Genomic DNA, 22203 nt, shown 5'->3' with positions numbered 1-22203 from the left:
TAGCATTATATGCACATGTTTCAATATTGTGTAGTGGGGGAAAAAAACACTATTTATGATTATATCATAAATATATCATACATTTGAAGCATCACAACAGAAACTAGACAATTTCATTGAAAATGTACTTTTAATTTAAGTTATGTATTTGTATATGTATGTAATAATAATATGTAATTAATTTATGTATATTAACGCTATTGTTACTATAAAACATATTCATAATAATAAAGAATGTATGAATTTATGAATTAATCTAACATTTGGTTTCTATAGGGTCCTCCATATATAGACCAGTTTGATTTCAAGTTGGCTGCATATTTTAGATGGAAAAACAGGTAACTTCAACATTAATGTGACCTAATTTGTACTTCCATATTTATATATTCTATAAATTATATGTAAAGTAAGGAACTGACAACATCAAAGCAACACCTTCATTTTGTGACAAATTTCTACATAATTTATTTGGGTATTTTACACAATGATTCATGTTTTCGCTGTCCTTTGTCATTTCTCATGTGGGCCAAATTGGATGCTCAAATGGGCTGGATTTGGCCCCTGAGCCATAGTTTGACACATGTGCAAAGCTGGTGTCATGCTTTAAACAATGTCCCAGACATGTGACTCTTACTCTTGATTGTATGTTTAATATTTACCTGTGGTCCACTGACGTTCTCTATTTTTCTGAATAAGTATTTGTCTTTTCCATCACCTGACACTCTGACCGGATGCATGACAGTCCTGGAAAAGGATGTTTGAACACTTCATATCTAATTACATCTTCGACTCTTAGCTGAAAATCGATTGTGATTGAAGATTATGAATAAACACACGAGTGTTTAATGTATGAATGATTGTAGCCGTTATGGTTATAAAAACACGGTGCAGCAGGTGGTCAAAGAGCGTCAGCTGAACTTCAGCTGATCGGAAGTTCAGCTACTTTGACCTGTCAAGTTTACTACAGTAACAAACACACCAGCACCGATCGAGTGTCCCTTCAAAATAAAAGCATTGCTTAGACCTTGTATGTAGTTTTTATATGGCAGCATCTATTCAAATAAGATTAAATCCTATATTGCACATGAGTGTTTGAATATGTTGTTAAAATATGTTTGTTTTGGGAAATTTGCTTAAATATCCAAGCATTTTTTTCCGTAGTGCATTTTCGTTTGAAAAGAAAATGAGGGATAGTGTATGTTTGTGATTTCAGGTAACTTCACTTCATTCCAAGCTGCTTAAGAAGAACAGGGCAGAAATGGCTGATACCATAGCTGATACTAGAAGGCTGTTCACGAAGCCTCAGAACCTTAACGACGCTTACGGACCCCCGAGTAATTTTCTGGAAATCGACGTGAGCAACCCTGAAACTATCGGTGTGGGCAGAAACAGATACACTACGTATGAAGTCAGGCTGAAGGTGAGCGTCCACCACAAACACACTGACGTTAGCTTATATGCTAGCTGAATCAGTCGGTAATCGATAAATTATGTTTATTAGAACAGTGTTCAGGCATATATGGAGTGTTGTTGTGTGTGCGCGGTGATCATACAACACCAGCGTCAGTGTCATTACGATTAAACGGGTTTAAGGGATAAGGGAAACATGTGAGCTTTCTTAATGCTAACGGGATTTTAACATTCCTGTAGCTAACGGTGTTTGCTTTACGCCCATTTCTCATCTAATCCAGGATATTAGTAACTAACTATATATCCTGAATCGTGTCATTTAACCACACATTGGACACCACGTCTTCTCAAAATGTTGACACGCTGTATAAACAACACTATAAGTGAAGTTAGCATGTTGCTATCTCTCCGTGAGATAATTTGTTTACATTAGCTTACAGACCCACTCACTACTACCAACATAGGTGTAGAGTACTGATATATCCTACTTAAGTTGAAGTTATGTTTCTTGATTGAAATTGTACTCAGGTAGAAATGCAAATAAGTGATGCATAAAATCCTCAAGTACAAGTAAAACGTAGTTCAATTAAATATTACTGTAAATTTCCACAGGAATTTTGTGACTTTTCACGGGAATAATTTATTTGAATTAACCAGAATTTGGGAGTATTTTTGAATAATTGTATCACATCCAAACACAAATATTAACATCCACTCAAAAGTACTGCAAAAAAAACAAAAAAAAAAAACCACACACATATTTCCAGATTGAACGTCTGTTCTTTACAGGGATGTTAAAGATAGTTGGGAAAATATATTTTATCTAAAATGTCAGCATCTGTTATTCAAAATTATTCCTTATTTCTCATTAATTCCAATGAAAATGTTGTATTTTTGACTATTCCCAAGATTCTCAAGCTTTAATTCCTTTGGACATTCACTGAAAAGTTTTCCACCTGTTTGCAAGTGTTCTGAATATGTTTATTTTAATACTTTGTAACAAACCTGATGTCAGGTTCAAAGGATATTATCAACCCTTTGATCAGTTATCATTAGCAGAGTTGTATGCTTGTGTTTTACATGATGCTGACTGTGGGATGGGCAGGGTGGTGAACCTGCTGAGTGATCATGTGCACGACGTGTCACAATCAGCAAACATCGTGGTACAAAGTACATCTATGAACACATCCATTAAATGACTGGGATTGTGTTCTTGGTGCATTTTGATCGGTGCATGGGAGACTGTAGGGATTATGCCTGGGCCGATAACAGATTTTGCTGGACAATATATTGTCCCACAAATTATTGCCAATAAACGATATTATTGTCGACTTTTTTTTTTTTACACCAAATGAACCACTAATGTAATGATAACATGTCATAATAATGCAAGTACACCCTTTCAAATGCAGTCAACTTGTATTTCTCATTAGTATTTTTTTTACCATTGTAATTGGAATGTCAAGAACCTATAAATATTTTAAACAAATAAAAAACAATTAAAATAAAATGGACTCAGTCTCTGTTAGTAAAAAAAAAATTGTACTTTAATAAATATTAAACAAAAACAGTAATATTGACCCTGTCACTGTTAAGAAAAGAAAAAAAAAACACCTCAAATGCAAAACCACACACAACCAAAGCAATACATAAAATGGTTTATCAAGTATCTCTCAAAAAACAAAATTGCACTTGCAATAAATATTAAACATTTAGGCACAGAGCAGGTATATAGTTGTACATTCTTTAACAGGTATCACTTGCACCGTAACTGCTGCGACCAGATCTTTCCGTTTGATACCATGGTTGGTCCGATTCGAGCACTTTTAAAATCATATTTCACATATAAATATTGCATTTATTCATAGTTGAATCACACATATGTATTGTGGGATTACACATGAATTAGCAGGATCTAATGAGTCCTTGCTGCCCTCTGCTTGCTGCAACAGATGCGCTGCAAAACCGGAGGCATTGGGGATTGCTGAAGTCACGCAGCGCAGCAGTTTCAGTGCAGATATGCATCCAGTGAAAATCCAGGGTCAGACTTAGCTTGGTTGCTAGCCCCGCTCGGCATCCCTGCTTCTGCTTCCAATCACACCGCTTTCATCGGGAGGAGGCTCCGCTGCTTCACAGGCTGCTGGATGTAGCCGGTGTATTAATCAGAAGCTACGTAGCAGGTCCAGAGTTGCCGCATCTACCGGACTATAATTGTTTGATTTACCTAAATCTAAGATTGCCTGGTGGTGGTATACTATTTTAGAGTAATTATGCTGCAGGTTCACTGAGAAATTATTGGAACTGACTGAGTTATCTGCTGTTTTATATCTGTTGCTAACACTAGCCTCTGCAGCCGACAGGTGTGGCTCCAAATTCGCCTGAATATGGCAATATACCGAGGCCGGCAAACTTACTGAGTTCATTTTCATTTACCATCCGGTTAATTGATTTATCGGCTCAGACCTACTGAGGAGAGGCTTCCGTCTGGCCACTTTTTTATTAAGGCCTGATTGGTGAAGTGCTGCACTGATGGTTGTCTTTCTGGAAGGTTCTCCCATTTGCTCAGAGTAATGCTGAAGCTCTGCCAGTCAGCTGTGGGATTTTATATAGACAGGTGTGTCCATTTCCAAAGCAAGTTAAATGGGTAGAATTTACCACAGGTGCGCTCCAGTCAAGTTGTGGAAACATTGCAACAATAATCAGTGGAAACGTTGCATCTGTGCTCAGTATTGAGTGTCATCGCAAAGGGTGTGAATACTTATGTACATGTGGCTTTTCAGTTAGATTTTTTTTTTTTATAAAGAGGTAAGAAATCCTAATAAACTTTTTTTTTTTTTTTTTACTTTTTCATTATAGGGTGTTGCAAATAGATTGACAAGAAAAAATAAGAATTTTGGAAAAGGGCTCTAACATTACAAAATGTTGAAAAAGTGAAGGGGGTTGAAAACTTTCTGGATGAACTACATATCTGCTGCACATGCATTTAAAACAAAAAACTAGACAAAGCGTCACTTCTAAATATTTGAGTAAGAAATAGCTCTACCCTTGTACATAGCGTGTACTTAATGCAGAGATACAGCCTCTGTTTCATCACACTCCCTTTTTCTGACTGCAAAGTCCAGATAACGGCAGTGAGCGAAGTTAGAGCTTTATGTTTATCTGCTCTGTATTTTCATAGACTCATTTAGAAAGGATTCAATGCGTCAGCTTCTTTGGAGGTGTAGGCAGGATACAGTGTGGTGCCTTATCCTGTCTAGTTTCACCATCTCCCCCCGTACTCACTTCCTTCCTCCAACTCAGGAGGAAGAACTCCAAATCTTGCAAGAAAAGCGAAAACTTTACTTTTCTGAGAAATTGAGAAATCAGTCAAAGCTGAATAATTTATATTAACTTTAAAGCTGCTAGAAAACCAAGATACATGGAAATAAGAGCATTATGTAAGATGTATAAGAGAACTTTTACACCTATGAACACACACGCATGTTTGTTCAGGGAAGTCTCCACACAGGAATACTGCTTCCTTCCTCCAGAGATTGAAGCTACCGTCCATCACTTTGACGTGAAGCAGTAAATCTACTAAACTTACCTTTGAGTAATTCGCCTCAGCTCTTTAAAAGTTAATATTTTCTGCTCAATGTCAGCCGTGGGAAGTCGCTGTTTAAAACATAGTGTTTGAAAGCTGTTTCTTTAAACTGTTAAAGATTAAGACTGTAACTGTGCAAATTCAACTGGGAAAAGCAAAGTTATTAGTGTATTTTATATTTTATCCATGTGTTTTACACAGATGCAAACACAAGGTTCTCATGTTACTCCATGGAGTAATGCAGAGAACAGCCACAAAGCGCAGCAGAGCACATACGCGGTCTCCTTTCTGCTCTGACCTGCAGCTGGGAGTACTTTGGTCCCATAACATTATTTGTGAAACCTTTAACTACCAGCAAATCACCCTCATGTTTAGCACAAAATCCTGCACAACCGTGTGATTGGAGATGTAATGCCTCTGCCGCGGCGTGTCACCAGGTAAACACATCACCATTTGTACTAATACACCAACAGATGAGCCTGTCTTTGTATTTGGTCTCTTTTTAGATTTGAATGCAGTCATATTAATAATCTGAACCGCTTGTTCATCACAACACATTAATAAACACACGCTTCAGATGAAGCTCTGCATGCATTTGCAATCACAGGATAACATGATCACGAGACCAACTGTTACACGTAGCGTGAAATTTTGAAGTGAAATATCAGTAAAATTTGACGTATTTGTCAGTTTGTCACATTTTCTAGACATCCAACTAAAAATCGGTGATCGGCCCCAAAAATCCTGATCGTGTAAAGCTGCCAGAGCGAAAAGAGCTGTTTTTTCTAAATAGTTATCATAGTTGACTGACACCCTAATAGTTTGGGGCCTGCAGTGTGTGAAGTGGATTGCAGCCCTAAAGACTTTCATCATTGCTCTTAACCTTAAAGAAGTGGGTTGAAAGTAGGGATGCCATTTCGAGTTAATATAAGGCTACAGTACTTGATTAGCATGTAATAATTAGCATATGCGTGTAATCAGCATTATTGTGCACCCCATAGCCCAGAGTGACCCTGCTTTGCATAAGACCACAGTAGAAGCTCCTCATCCTTTACTTCTCCAAAAATGTGCTCTCAACTTAGCTTTGCTCGTCTCCTCCAGTTTTATTTCTTTTTCACGGTTTTTTCTATAGTTGGAGTTTTACTCACAATGAGAATATTTTCAGTTATTTTAATGTTGCCATCTATTTACTTTACACGGTTGATGTTTACAATCCTTTCTCCGGCTCTCACTGCTGTCCTGAGAGTCATGCTGACATTGAGATTGAGCTCTTGTGCCTGTACTGGGAGACTCTGCCTAATCCCCTCATTGAGAAAAGAAGAGAAGAATGAAACGGGCGAGGATGTGTGGGGGGAGCTGGAGCGTTTATTGCCCATCCTCACCCTCATACCCCCACCCATGGGAGGGCAGTAAGCCACCTTTTTGCCAGTCTTCTTCTCTTCACTCCCATCTGTGTGCAGTCAGTTGATATAGTGATTACTATGGATTTATTTATTTATAAATGCACGGGTAAAAAAAAAAAAAAAGGGGCTGCATGCTTTATTCGTCTGGCCACAGTGACTTATCAGTTACACAGTTATTGTTACGACAAAGTTATACAAGCAAGCTGTGCTTTGGACGAGTCTGCAGCAGGGGAATGGGTCACTCTTTCTTTAACCCAATATGGTTATTACACATCCTCTAGTTAGTTGTTTATGAAATTAATGGAAAATAACTGTAGTTCAGAAGGTCAACGTGTCATTTGGTCTGAGTAGATGTTTAAAGTGTGATGTCATGCTCTTATTTAAATCCCTTAATTTTCTCAAATGTATCTAGAATTTATTTTCTTTTTTGGTGTTTTTCTGCGGCAGCACCCTGTTAGTGTATTTGTGTGTGTGTGTGTGTGTGTGTGTGTCAGAGAACTGAAGGTGTAATGGGCATTGTCAAATCTTCTTGTTTTTAGTTTGTTCCCATCTCGTTCTGAGAGCACATTCAGTGCAGCGAACTTTGGGATCTCACTTTGTTTATGGATAGAACTACATAAAAGAGCTCTTATAGCTCTGTCTCTCAGTCTCACTCAGTCTTCCACCCCTCCTCTGCTCCTCTCCCATAGCTTTTCCCTCTCACTTTCTTTTTCTTTCCATTTGGGCACTAGGGTGGGAGCCTTTGGTCATTAATAAAACGGGGAGAGATGTGAGAGAGAGTGTGTGTGTGTGTGTGTGTGGAGGAGGAGGAGGGTTAGGGCTTGTCAGGCACAGTCAAGTGTAATCCAAAGTCTACAGCATCCTCTTCGACAACTATTTTAATGGAAATAGGGAACATATTGTATCAAGGCTACCATATCCTACTTGAAATGACAGTATCAAAAGTGGGAGTTGATACTATGGCAACAAAGCAGCTTTTTGCCAGCTAGGCGAGTCGCAGAGAGGGTAGGCTGTCAGGCCACAGAAGCCGGCAAGCGAGGGAATGAGTTGGAGAGCATAAGAGAGTACATGGAGAGGCGAGAGCAACAGACCCATAGCCCCTGAGCTTTTGTTCCCAGCCTTTTTCCCCCCATTTTGGAATATGATGCAATGAGATAGTATTGTGTTGCCATTTTTAATGCCATTATTCTGAAAGGGGTCCGTACGGGAGGGGTAAGAACGGGGCATGGGGGAGGTTTAGGATGCACACACTCAAACCTGACTTAATCCATCCTACTAAAAGCTAATGCACGGTGGCCTTGAACTATTCTCTCAGGAGATGAGTGATCTTTGTCCCCTCTCCCTTTAATTCTTTCTTTTCTTTATGTCTCTCTGTATTTTAAGGGTTCTGTCTCTTTTCAGCCCGTTTTCAATGAGACTGTGGCATTGTCCCCCACACGTTAGGAATCACATGCTGAAGACAGGAAGTCTTATTTGAAGGAGGTACCGCCTACTTTTTGGTCTTTTTTTTCCCCCATTTAGATTCATTATTTGTTTCTCTTCCTCTTCTTCACTTCTCAGAATTTGATGATTTATGTCACCTATTTGTCCTGTTTTGATTCCGCATAATAATTCCAGCAATTTAATTTTGTCTTTGCACCAAAATTTCTGCCACCGAACCTTTTTGGCTGAAAATGGCCCAAAAGAGTATTTTTGGTTTTTGGTCGACACGAAATGATCCGCGCCGCAATTAAAGCACACGGAGCACAGAGCGTGTGCGTATCCAAGAACATGCTTGGATTATAAATAAAGCCATGAAGTAGGGATGCACCGAAATGAAAATTTGAGGCCGAAGCCGAATAAAATATCAACGCTTGGCCGCATATCGAATGCTTTTAAGTTTTTCACTATTTTTTTAAATAGTGCATAAATAGCCAAGAATACAATTTTAGACATGTTTTTTTTCTTCAAAGAAAGTAAATGTTTATTGAATATTATGACATTTTTTAAATATTCCAGTAGTCTTTGATTTTCATAAAAAGCACAACAAAGTTTTTCATTTATATTAGGCCTTCAAATAAAACAAAACATGCATCCAAAAAAAGCTAAAGTGCATTAAAGGTGAGGTATGATGAAAAAAATCACTTTCTAATGGTTTTGCTACAGTGATATACATTCCTTTAGCCTCATTCAGAGGGTCAAAGTTGAAAAAGTTCTGTTTCCTCCCTCCCTTGTTATTCCACATTTTGTAAAAACAAAGTCCGCTCCAAATGGGCGAGTTGGATTTTGCCCACGTTGGTAGGTGACGTCACCTAACACACCTCCTACAATGTGAGCTCCTCCCTCTCCAACTATCTTATAGCTAAAACAAACACTGCTGTTTAATATAGAATATATATTGTACTTTATTGCCATACATGTAAATGCAAACTGCACTACTGGATGCCCAAACTGCACTAGTTTTTCTGCTGCCAATCATGTTGGGAGTCACTTCTTGGAGCCACGGACCCACACACATCAGCTGTTAGCACTCCGTGTTAATGCTACACCAGTTTATGTAGCGACAGTCGGTGTAGTGTAAGGAGAAAAAGTTGAGGATGTTTACAGATTTGTGGCTCACAGCGCTAACAACGAACTCGGTTGTGGAAATAGACTGTTTCCAACTTTTACGCGGTGACAGAGAGCGGTAAGCGGGAAGGAGAGAGTCTGGCTGTGTGTTGTGTGGAAAGGAGGAGCTGCTGGTGCTGGTTCTGTAGCAACGCTCACACTTTCCCGACTCAAAATCACTGCACGTTGTTAGATTGCATCATTGCGTCACATGCTACTTTTCGGTCTTGCTTTCAACTCACTAAACCGAAGGCCGAATGTCGCTTTTTTTGCAATATTCGGTGGCCGAATATTCGGTGCATCCCTACTAAGAAGCTGATTTTCATTACGAACTTCAATGCAATTTGTGTTTTAATGAGAGAACATATTTAATTTGACTGTCTTTCAGCAGCCCAGTCAGTCATAGGCCTTTATAATATTTAATGTGAGTTGGTCAAGTTTAACGTTTTATTTATTTATTTTATTTTATATTGTGCATTGTTGGAATTTCAGTGCTAAATAAATATTTTCACATGTTTAATTGATTTATTTTTTGAAGCATTAGTATTAATTTATACAATTGCAATGTTTTAATATTAGTGAGGTTGGTTCACATTTAGAGCGATAAATACAATGGGACTAATCATTTGAATAATTTATTTTGGTGTTTTGGTTTTCGCCCTTTGTTGTCTCATTTTCGATTTTCGGTGCATCCCTACTCATAAGGACACATCAAAGCAATCAGCATATGCCTCTGAGGAAGACTGACAGTTGACAGTCAAAACATATCAGGAGATCAAAGTAGATATCCTGAAAAAAGTTGTCTGAATAAATGAAATTTTTAAGATACTATTTTGATTCCGCCCCCATGAAATATACATTTCTTTAGAGTCCCACTGGCTCTGCTTGGATTTTCCAGTTACAAAGGCCAGTAAGTTGAGACTTGTGGCCTCTAAGCAGCCGTGAAGAGAACAGAGGCCAAGGTAACCTGATCTTTGACTCGTAGAGCGCTCACATACCGCCTCTTTGTGTGTGTTTGTGGAACAGAGAACAAGTGGGTGAGACCTCTCATTTTTCACTTGTGTCGTTCTCACTCCTCCCCGTGTCCTGCGAGGCCAATCTCTTAATGACAGGGTTGGAGAGGCTGAAGCAACTGAAAGGCCAGGTGACTTTCTTTCCTTACGCTCTCCCTGCTCGCTGTTTTGTCCCGAGGTTCGACTTCATGTGTGCAAACAGGTTTGAACGCCTAGGACTATTATATTCTAATTGTTAACTGTGCGGCTGGTCGGATTGTGTACTTAACACCTGTGCGTGCATTCCTCATGTGAGTCAGTGGGAGCCTGCGCCTTGTTGGAGTGTTTTCTGTGTGCACATGATGGGATTAGAGTCACTGCGGTGGCAGATTACCTGTAACTGTGATCTGTTGTGGTGAGGATTAACTTTGTGGTGCTCCATGCTGTGAGGTAACATGACGCAGCAGGAATAGACCGTGGTGAACCTCGAGAGCAGTTAATGCTGGAGCACTGGGGCGATAAAGCTAAAATAATCCACTTCGCCGGTGACCTATGAAAGAGCAGCGAAGGGCTCACAGACTTCACCTGGAGAGAACTTGTTATAAATGGGAAAGAGACATTTTCATGGCTGAAGAGTCGCATAAAACCTGTAGGGAAAGGAGTGTGGCAGAGATGTATTCATTTTCAGCAGCTTTGAACAAGCATACAGTAGCTTTCAATGCTTGTACTTTAAATTCTGAAAGTAGGTTCGCAATTATTTTTTAGTGAAAGTTAAGTTTTTAGCCAGTTCTCAAAAAGCTGTTCATAAATATCCGAGGCTCAAATTTACCATTTGGGAGTAATTTTGAATGACTGTCATATCAAAAACATGAATATTAGCATCAATTCAAAATTATACAATAAATAAAAACATTATTTTGTAAAATTCCAGGAACTTTCAAAGGCGGAAACTTTCCATGGAAAGTAGCGAAAAAATTTTAAAATTGAAGGTTGGCCCTATATTTACCCTAGATCAGGGGTGTCAAACTCATTTTAGTTCAGGGAGCAATTTGATCTCAAATGGGCCACAGATTATTTGCAGGAAAATTAATAATTTCAACATTGTGCCCTTGTTTGCAGTTCTACATAGACATAAACTACAAAATATGTAAGAAACTGACCATATTTCAGCAATAAGTGACAAATATCACTCTCAACTGGATCTTCACTTTAAATTTCCCAGATTTTATGACCAATTTCTAATTAATTAAGGGAAATATTATCTAATAATTTGAGGAAAATTTAAGGATTTTGTATGAATTTTGAGTTTTTTCTACTGTAACATTAAAAATGACTTCAACCGTGCAATATAAGCACCAGGAAAACTGTGATCCCCTGCAAATATTGAGTTTTATTCACACAATGATTCATGTATTTTGTCATTTTTACTTTTTCCTGTGGGCCGAATTGGATTCTCCAAAGGGCAGGATTTGGCCCCCTTTGCCATGAGTTTGACACATGTGCCCTAGATGATGATTATAGTTTGGTAAATGTATTCTAGACAGACATAAGGGTGTTTTAGAAAAAAAAATATAACTATAACAATAGAGTTGAACCTTCTCCATCAAACTTGGGTGGAATCAATTTTGAGATTTAATCAAATACTAAATTAAACCAATATACATGTTTTGCTTGTTGAATGACCGCATGTGGACTTTCAAGGACAGGTAATCTGACTTGTTTTTTAGCCTATCAAGAGAAGTAAAGGGGGACAGAGCAAAAAAGGAGAGACCATGAGAGTGAAAAGACCACTCCTGGTCTCCCTCCTCTTCAATTAGTCATAGCACATGAAGTGTCTCTGCTCTTCCTTCAACAGGCAGAAACACCCCCTCATTTCTATTTTGTTCAGCCATTTACTTCTTTCTAGTTAACTCTCCACCCCCGTTACTGCTCACAGTCGCAATCGTCTGCTCATCGATCAGTCTGCTGCTCACGCTGCACCTACTACCTCCATTGCTTTGCTCTTTTGATTCTCCCTCCACGAATTCTGACCTTCTGCGAATGTGGCCTACCAATGAAACGTTCATTCACTCCCGCCTTGTTTCCACATTGTCACGGGATGGCCATGTGCTGTCAGGACGAGTGAAGAGGTTTGGCATTGTGCTGCAATGTGCTGTTTGCTTCAGTGTTCTGTCAATGTCAAAACATCTCCACTTTTCAATATAAAATTCACTCTCGAGTGCTTGTCAACAGCAACTTAGAACAGTGTACACATCTGTGCATCAGCTTACATGAGCAGGCAAAAAAAAAAATAAAATAAAATGGCAAAACATTCTGAGTGGGATAGACCTTGGTGAACGAAACACAAGAGAACTTTTATTTCCATTTTCGCCTGGAGGACACTTTCCAGTTTTCTATTTAGTTTGGTTCAATTTAAAGTCTTTAGAGTCTTTGTCTCTTTTTTTAACAATTAAACAAAGTCGGAGTGGAAAAACACAAGGTCCATACTAAAACTGAAGCTAAGATTAAGTTTTGCTCACTTTTTTTTTTCACTTATTCATGCCGTTTTCTATACTTTTTATCTTGTCGGATTTCTATACCATGAACATATCAAGAAGGTAAATAACACACAACTTCTTTTTAAAGCTGCTAATTTTTTATCTGATAAAGACGGGCTGCTTTCAAAATTGCATACTAACATACTTTACACACTCAATAAGTATATACTGTCGACTATATACTATTAGTATGATTAGGATGGTGACTGTTTCCACTGAAGTATACTTCCAAGTTTCCGAAGATGCATTTCGAACCTACGACAAAAAGCGAAAGCACACTCAGGCTAAATATATCTCTGTTAATTTGCCACCATTGAAAGCTCTAAAATAATTTTAAGTGAGAACGTGACCAAGTAGAATATTAATATGCGCTCATTTGATCCATGAAACTCATGGAAACGCATTTCATGCCGACATTTCTGAGAATTTCGGAGACGCGCCATTGTGCTACTGACTGAAATTCTGGTTAACTTTAAAACAAGATCGTGTGGGTGGGGTGTTCACCGGTACATACATAGACTGTAGAAAATACATACATAGCACTGCGTGAAGGACGCTGAAATGCTCACCTTCGTGGGCGTGTCTGTTTACATGTCAATCACGACAGAGAGCTTCCTGGAGGCGCGGCTTCTCCAGCTCAGTGCCGCATCAAATTCATCATCAAAGTGGGAACGTGTCTTCAAATTGAAGCGAGGTGTTTGGGCTCACCCTGCAGTAAGAAATGAGCAAAGCACCCTCTAACTAACAATTGAGGGAATCAATGAAAAAAACACTTTGGGAATGTGTATGAAGCCCAACTAGAACTTTATGATGTTTAAAGCACAGAAAAGTTGATTTAGCTTAACATGGGCCCTTGAAACACTCTCTGAACTTAACAGGACAGTACAAGACAGGACAAGAAAAAAATTGCAGCCCTTGCAATTAATCGTTCAGCCCTACTCCACATCCCACAATGCAATGCACAACATTTATCCGACAATGTCAATTACCTGTTTACTGTGGCGAGCAAAACAAAAGTGGCAATTTTAACCTTTTCTGTCTTTACGAATGATCTTCGATTGATGTATCTATGAGCCCTACACAATGTCTTTTTCCTTCTTTAGCAACATTAACTCACTAGCCGACTCGCACAAGCATTTCTATTACCCCATGTAAGTAAATACATCTGACCCTGCCGTTCTTACTTATTGTTATTTTAACGTAAAAGCACCATCAGAGCACATGATTGCTGAGAAGACAGAGGAACAAGTATTAAGGAGACGTTGAAATAGGCTTGATGCTCCTTTTTACCATTTACATGCTGTTAGAGCTCGAACAGGAAGTGATTTGTCGCGTTGGTTGTTTAAAAAATAAAATGTCTTTGCTAGTTGACTGAACATTTAATGACAGTCCTTCTAAACATGGAAACAAGGAACCTTAAAGAAACTTTGTCAAACACAACTTTCAGATGTTTACTCTAATTGTTGTGTGTTACAATGGTTAAAGATAAGGTGTGTGTGTGTGTGTGGTCCACAGACTAACCTGCCCATCTTCAAGCTGAAGGAGTCTTCTGTACGGAGGGCCGGGTTTTTATGGTTTTTTCTTGGTACAGCGACTTCGAGTGGCTCCGAGCCGAGCTGGAGAGGGAAAGCAAGGTGAGCCGCTGATGTGAACTCAACACAAAGCAGCCGATGTGCTCCGCTGATCAAATCAGTGTGTTACACTGAGCATAATAGCGCGTGTTGATGAAATAAAGTGCTTAAGGAAGTGGTTTGAAACCTCTGTGGTTAAACAGCGAAAAATGTACTCTGTTTTTTCCCTCAGTCTTCGAAAGGTCTTAGAATGATTAAAAGGGACGTGAAACCCTCACAAGTGCCCTTGATTAAGCCCACTGAAGTCTTTGTTCTACATTATGTGCATTTGTAACAAGAATAGATTTCGTTTACAAGAAAATATCCGTGTTTTACTTTTGCGTTTACTGTATAAACTCTGGACTGTTCCGTCATTTTGGCTTGTCAATGTATGGAGAGGGTTAGTGTTAGTCATGCATGAGGTTAACACAAAACTAACATATTAATAGAGGCCCTATAAATTCAATTTTATTTTATTTTTCAAATTCTATGTTTTCCACATAACTTTTTTAAAATTCTGCTTTTTAAGAAATATTGATTGTTTTTTTTTTTTTTTCAGAAAATATTAATTCTTAACTCTTGTGAGGAAACAAAAAAAAAAAGAAAACCATAATTAAACAAAAATGTTTGTCAAAAATAAAAATGTGATTTAAAACCATGTGTAAAGGTAGATATGTTATACTGACATGGATTATTCTGACTACTAATATGTCATATAAAGATGTATGAGAGTAGTATTAATTACACCTAATTTCCCCTCAGGGATCAATGGTTTACTGAATCTGAGCAGGTTTATTGATCAACTCATTCCAGACTGTAATGATAGACAAAAATAAATGGAGACAAGGATGTATTAGTTATTTCACCACTAGAGGCCACAAAATTTTACCGTATTAGAAACTATCAAGTTATCATGAGCCTACCATGTTTCAGACTCTACAATCCCTGACATCTTGTTCCCACAGATCTTTTGTAGCACTGGTGAGATGTTGTTCAAACACTCTGAGCAGGTGAAGCTAATAAATGTTGCTCATATTTTCAGAGAAAGCCCCTCCCTCCCTGTTTGCAGTGCTTAACGAGACGCATAAAAGTTACTCTGAAGCTGGTGGGCTCTATATTTTGGAGTGTGTGATGAGTTGCGCTGTTTTTTGGTAGTTTAATCCAGCGGTTCTCAACTGGTCTCACCCTGGGACCAACATTTTACCAGTCTTTTTATTTTTTATTTTTTTTAAATTCAACCAACCAAATGTAGTTTTTCAAAAATAGCTGTTGAAAACGCACACACACACACACACACACACACACACACACACACACACACACACACTTATATTTTATTATTATTGTTTAAAAACGTAAATCTATATATTTTCCTGGACAACATATAGTTCACATGATGCCTGTCAAAATAAAAGACAAGTCCAATATGAGAGCTATTAAGTATTTTTTTTTTTTTTTTTTTGACCAGCTGTCCGCGACCCACCCAGTAAAGGTTTGCGACCCACTTTTGGGTCCCGACCCATCAGTTGAGAATCTCTGGTTTAATCTGTGTTTCGGGCGGCCGCTTCAACATTATAGTTTAGCACGGGAATGGTAACGGGAGGGCGGCGGTGCACCTTCACCTAACGATGATGGCGTTTCGTTCACATTATGTCAATTTCCACGTTTAACAGTTGATTCCGTTTTATTTGGTCATTATAGGGCCCAAATTAATGCTCTATTACCCATGAATTCAGATTTATTTATCTGTGAAAATGTTTTGTTTCCTCTTCAAAGACTATATCAGGGTTCCCGCAGATCCCTAAAAAATCTTTAAAGGCTTCAAATTCATGAATCTAAAAATAAGGCCTTAATTGTCATTAAAATGTCTTAAATTTTAACACATAAGTTTGTTTTATGATTGTCATTAGTCACATATTTTAAAATAAATAGTAACATTTGTATTTAAAAAATATATATATAATTTACAGTAACATTGCCCAATCACGACAGCAGAACAAACTATAAAACAGTGACAGTGGGACTTTGTGCAGATGCTCGTCATGAATTGTAGCAACTTTCAACAACATGGGGAAATGTACATTTAATGAAAATTGCCTTTGCAACAAAGATTTTTCTTAAAGACTTTTAATGGTTTGTGTTTTTGTTGTTGTTTCATAGAGTTCTGGCCATTTTTATAGCCATCTTGTGTGTTTTGAGTGGTTTTGATTACTTTAGTCTGTTTTTTTTTCTTTTGCGTATTTTACTGTCATTTTGTGTGATTACTTTGGGGGCCGCAAGTTGCACATCTGCACTAGGCACTGGAAAAAATGGACCCTAACCCTATGTAAATGATGTGGCCTTTTGTGTCATTTGGGTTTACTGTGAAGTTCAAATGGCAATAAAAAGTCTAAAATTTAATTTGACTGAAGCTATAGGAACCCTGTATATTTGTTTTCATATTTGCTATGAAGTTGATTGAGAGCAATAAACCAATCGCTGTATGTTTGTGTGTTTCTATTGCAGGTTGTCGTACCGCCACTTCCAGGGAAAGCTCTCATTCGGCAGCTCCCGTTCCGTGCGGACAATGGCATATTTGACGACTCCTTTATTGAAGAGCGGCGACACGGTCTGGAGCAGTTTCTCAACAAGTAAGCCTTATGGTGCTAACCCTGTTCTGCCGTGTGCTGGAAGGGTAAAACTACTTTTTACTGAAGTTACTAGCAGCTCTTACCTCAGCAAAGAGTTTTTTTTCCATCCAAAGAACAATGCAGCACCTTGTGCAATAACTAGATTCAACTTTTTCACTTTTCTTTGTGGTTAACAAAGTGAACTCTGGTGTTTTTCTCCCTATTTTCCCTAAATCTCTCAGAATTACTTTTGCAGGAGACGAAAACAAGCAAAGAGTACTTAAGTGTGCACCTCCACAACATCCTTCTCCCCACCTTTGTTTTGTTGTTAATGTGTAATTTATGTTAATTGCAACTCAAATTACAGCGCGTGGTTCCCCCAGGATGTGTGCGCGCACTTCTCATGCAGCACGTCTTCATTTTCCAGCTGTCAAACAATAAAAGTTACAGTGCGATTGTAATTATTTGCTTTGATTGCAGACTTGGCTATTATCTTTGTTTCATGTGCAAATGCATCAATGTTTCCTATTATATTACTAAGTGAGCTAAGACAGTTGAGAAAATTAAAGCCATGAATGGATTTTTAAAGGATATGAGAATGCGTTGGTAATTAGGAGTTTCTCCCCAGTTTGCTTTCAATGAAAATGCGCTGTTGATCATTTTATTGTTCATATTTAATACCGACCAATGAGGCTCACTGCGTACTTTTAATCTGTGATTGCGCACATTGTGAAGAGGAAATATTTCGGGATATTAAACATGATTGTTGCCACGAAACAAGTAAGAATAAAGAAAAGAGCGAGACACTATTTATTTAAATTTTCAGGCAAAAAAATAAAAAAAGACAACAAAACTACTTTGGCGCTTTAGAAATGATAGACTATTTAAAGTTGTCAGTATGATAAATCTTTCCGCTCACTGCCCTGCTATTTGACCTTTTAATAGATTTCTTTCATGTTTACTCTGCCTGGAACATTTCCCATCACAAGTTAAGATACAAATCTTACCGTTTGAGCTTTTCTGAGTAGTTTACCGTTTAAATTATGATATGATTTGGGTCTCAGGTGCTCTAGTGTACTCACGTTAATGATTTTTTGTGTGTGTGTGCACGTCTTCTGAAATGACATTAAAAGAGTCTATTTTCCTGTGCTTAAGCCTCTCTGACATTACAGTCCCACGGTCATAATATTTTAAATTAAATGTATTGATGTTAACTGCTTACCTTCTACTCTCAAAACACCTAAATATCCCTCCCTAAAAAAAAAATAACTAAAATGAAATAAAAAAAATACTAAAATGAAATGCAACTGGATTCCGTTCTGAGACAAAATTTTAGTAAGTTGTGTAAAGTTAAAAATGGACTTGATTTTATATAGCGCTTTATCACCACACTGAAGCAGTCTCAAAGCGCTTTACATATCAGCACATTCACCCATTCACTCTCACATTCACACACCAGTGGGACAGACTGCCATGCAAGGCGCTAGTCGACCACTGAGAGCAACTTAGGGTTCAGTGTCTTGCCCAAGGACACTTCGACACATAGTCAGGTACTGGGATCGAACCCCCAACCTCTCGATCAGAAGACGACCCACTACCACCTGAGCCACGGTCGCCCACCGTGGCTCAGTTAACCCAGTTAACAAAGCTTCTAAAGCATTACAGGAGATGATTTAAGCTCAGGTTCACTCCAAGACCACACAGAATATTTTTAATGGTCAACTTCAGGTAATCACTGTCTTTAAATGACCAAATAGTGAAAAGGAATTCTCAATTAGGATAAATTTAAGAAAAATTCAATTAAAGGGGACATATGCTAAATCCACTTTTTTAGCCCTTAAATGCATTTTGATGTATATTTAGATTGTTTAGAAGCACAGAAAAGTTCAAATTAATCTCTTCAGGTGCTCCGTTGATATCTTTATATTCTGTTTTGGTCATATTTTTTCAATCTGTTTCGATTTTTCGATTCTCTATTACGTTTTTTTGAACTATAACGTCAGCGGAACTGCCAAATTAGGACATCGACTCCAGGCCCAACACTTCGAGCAATCCGCCATTTTTATTTCTCGCTTTTATTTTGTAGTCCAAGCTCCAGGATGCAGAAGTTACGAGAGGAGAAATCAAAATGTTTGGTTGTGCGATGTAGTAACCCACACGCTTCATTACACCGTTTCCCAGCAAAGTGCCTGGTTGAGTTTTATTTTTCATGGAAATGTACCCACATCTGTGGGTAAGGTCATTTTTGTGTGCGCGAAACACTTCAAGGATGAAGATAAGAAGGTTTTGCCGAAAGACTTTGTTCGATTGAGGGTTCAATTCCTTCTATCTTTGGAGACGACGAACAGAGCACTTCGGTAAGCTGTAAATAATGCTAAAAAGTGTGATGATAAGACCTCCCTGTCATTGTTTTGTTAGCATTAGCAGTTGCACCGTCTTCATATGTTAGCGCTGTGTGCTCGTTTTAGATCCTTGATGATATGGCCTACGTGGTTTAATTTAAGTCTAAAGTTTTCATTAGTCATTTCATTTTGCTGTTTTTGTCTCCGAAAAGACTGTATTAAATTATTTTCTGTATTTTGATTGCATTTGTTTTTTATGCAGGTATTTAGTTTAATTTGCTTTTTTGATTTATTATGAAACATAATGTTACAGTACTTGTTCCGTGTGTGGTTATAAATGGGGGGCAATGGGTGCAGGTGGGGCTTCAAAGTTCACCTTTGTTCAAAGTAGGGAATACCAAAAAAAGTATGAGAACCACTGGTTTATGGGGTTCCCCGTGATATAACGTTACTCTGACACATCTACATTTGTCATTGTTTTTTTGGGCACGCTGGCATCAATATTGGATAAGAACAACTTTAGTATGGAAAAAAAAAGGTACAGTTTAAAAAATGTTGGTTATTGTCCTCATCAACTTATAAGAGGATTAAGTCCTTTTTACATTTTTAGTTTGAAGACTTTCCTGTCTTCATTGCAGTGCATTACTGTATGTTGTGGACAGATATTCCTCCAGTCTAAACATGGTTTTTGCTGCTGTGTGTTTCAGAGTTGCCGGTCACCCTCTGGCTCAGAACGAGAGATGTCTGCACATGTTTCTTCAGGACGAGTCCCTGGATAAGAACTACACCCCGTCCAAAATCAGGCAAGCTTGAATGAACAGCCCTGCTCACCTCATCATTGCCCAACAACCCAAAGCTCTTATCACTGTTTCTCTCCAACAAACATTTTTGGTGGTCACCTCCTCCTTTTTGTGCCCCTTTTCAAGTTAATGTAAATCACTGTTTTTTTGTTCAAATTCTTCTCCTGATTGGTGTTTGTTTAATAATTGGAGTCACAAACACATGGCTGTGGTTGAAAGTAACTTCTCTATATGTCTGGAAATGCCACTAACATAAATATATTTTGTATTTATCATTTAGCTCAATGTCATAAAAAATTTATACATTTTATATAGTTACATTCAGCCTTCTCTGTACGCGCAGCCTTTGTGACCCTCCTTTCAATACTGGCATGTTGCTCACTACGACTAAGAACTGAACTTACATGTACACATGCACGTGCACATGTTTCCAATGAGCACCTGCGCAGCAGCTATCACCGTGAATTTTTTAGTAAGAAACCAGAGGAAATTGCAGTATTTCTACAGGCTATATGCATTATGAGATTTGTATACTGCTGTGCCATTTTTGTTTATTTTGAAGGTTTTCCAATAAAAAAAATAAGTGAAACGTCTTCACATATAAATCATGTTTGGATTTGTTTTCTGATCTTTCAGCAGACATGTGTGAAATATCACTTAATTCAGTTTACAAAATTCTAGATAATGTAAAAAAAAAAAAAAGAAAAGGATAAATAATCCCTATTTGGTGTGACTAACCATTACCAATCACAACCACGTTCAATTCTTATTAATACATAGTGTGATTAGTTGTCTGTTTGATCAACCAGTGACATCAAAAAGGTGCAAATAATTATCAATTCAGTCATGTACTCTCCTGGGGTGTTCCACAGGGCTCAGTCCTAGGGCCACTTTTGTTTTTGTTGTACCTTCTCCCTCTCGGACAGATAATTCAGATGTTCAGTGATGTCTTATCACCTGTTCGCGGATGACATACAACTGTACTGCTCATTTAAAATCTCCAAAGTCCACAAACTTACCTCTTTAACTCACTCAATGCCGTTGAAGTAAAAATGTCCTTTCAAATCCAAATGCTCGCTGCCATTGACATAAAAATACGTCAATTGTGTTTTTTTAAGGGGGTTGCTAGGAGACAGTGTGACAAAGTTCTCTCATCAATATCAGGTAATTTGTGACATGTAGGTGGCAGCAGCGCACCTTTGGATGAGAGATTAGTTATGGGCAGAGGTTAGAGGAAGAGGAAAAGAGTTTACGAGACAGAAAATGGCGCAACAAGAGTTGACGGTGAAGCTCCCAGCAGCGCGCACTCGACCAGAGCTTGTGTGAAACTAAGTGGACTATTGAGTGTCGCCACTGTGAGACAAAATGATCAACAAAACCGAGGCAAGTGATGACACTCGGCATGTCTGGGAGGAGGAGGAAGTTGCGTGTGTGGAGACTGACGGGGGGAGAGACTTGGAGGACGGCCAAATTACAGTAAGAAATCATTTTGCTATCAAAAGCCCGGTCTCAATGTTTTATAAAAGGAAATCAATGTTGAGGTGTCACTAAAGCAAGAAAAAAAATTAATTGCCTCAAAGGCACTGACAGGTTTTTTAGAAAAAGCCTTTTTTCTCAGCTTTTTGTCAGAAACTGGCAATTTGTGTAAAACTTGCCTCTATTCAACTGCTGATTACGGAAGAACAAAGCTAGAACAATTTTTTTTTTTTTTTTTTTTTTTTTGATGAAAATAGAGTGTCTAATCTTTTAGAATCTGATTTCAGATTTCAGATTGTCATGGTAAATGGACGTGATTTATATCAGCTCATTCACCCAAACACTCTCACATCCACACACCAATGGGACAGGACTGCCATGCAAGGCGCTAGTCGACCACTGGGAGCAACTTAGGGTTCAGTGTCTTGCCCAAGGACACTTCGACACAGTCAGGTACTGGGATCGAACCCCCAACCTCTCGATCAGAAGACGACCCTCTACCACCTGAGCCACGGTCGCCATAGTACAAAATATTCTGTGGGTCTTTAAAAATCAGTCAAAATGCTCTGCTGGCAGTGAGAGGGGTAGCCGTTCTGAAAATGGCTGACTGTGAATGAGTTAATGGACTGCCTGTCCCATGTAAAGCAGTGGCTGAGAGAGAACAGTCTCCAATTAAACTCAGAGAAAAATCGAATGTATCCACTGACTTAATGTGAATAAAACACTGCATTCATCCCCCCACTCAAGACCTAAACACGTTTCGACCACCCGCAACACCGACTAAACTTCCAGAAAAACTATGCAACTGATTACGCGCTCCACAATACAGAGCCGAGCAGTTCCCACTTAACTTTA

At 38.4% G+C, this 22203-nt stretch overlaps 1 protein-coding gene across 1 annotated transcript; it reads left to right on the top strand.

Moving 5' to 3' along the window:
- Positions 1-1213: 1213 nt before the first annotated feature.
- Positions 1214-20477, top strand: LOC114457754 (sorting nexin-3-like). Its single transcript, XM_028439799.1, is given in 5 exon segments — positions 1214-1420; positions 14027-14095; positions 14098-14145; positions 16627-16751; positions 19780-20477. Coding segments are annotated over 5 exon segments (510 nt in total). The 5' UTR covers positions 1214-1258; the 3' UTR covers positions 19886-20477.
- Positions 20478-22203: the final 1726 nt, after the last annotated feature.

The sequence above is a fragment of the Gouania willdenowi genome, chromosome 24, assembly GCF_900634775.1.
Source record: "Gouania willdenowi chromosome 24, fGouWil2.1, whole genome shotgun sequence".
In the NCBI taxonomy this organism is placed as follows: domain Eukaryota; kingdom Metazoa; phylum Chordata; class Actinopteri; order Blenniiformes; family Gobiesocidae; genus Gouania; species Gouania willdenowi.
The sequence above is the reverse complement of the archived record's forward strand: the minus strand, read 5'-3'. Positions and strand labels throughout refer to the sequence as shown.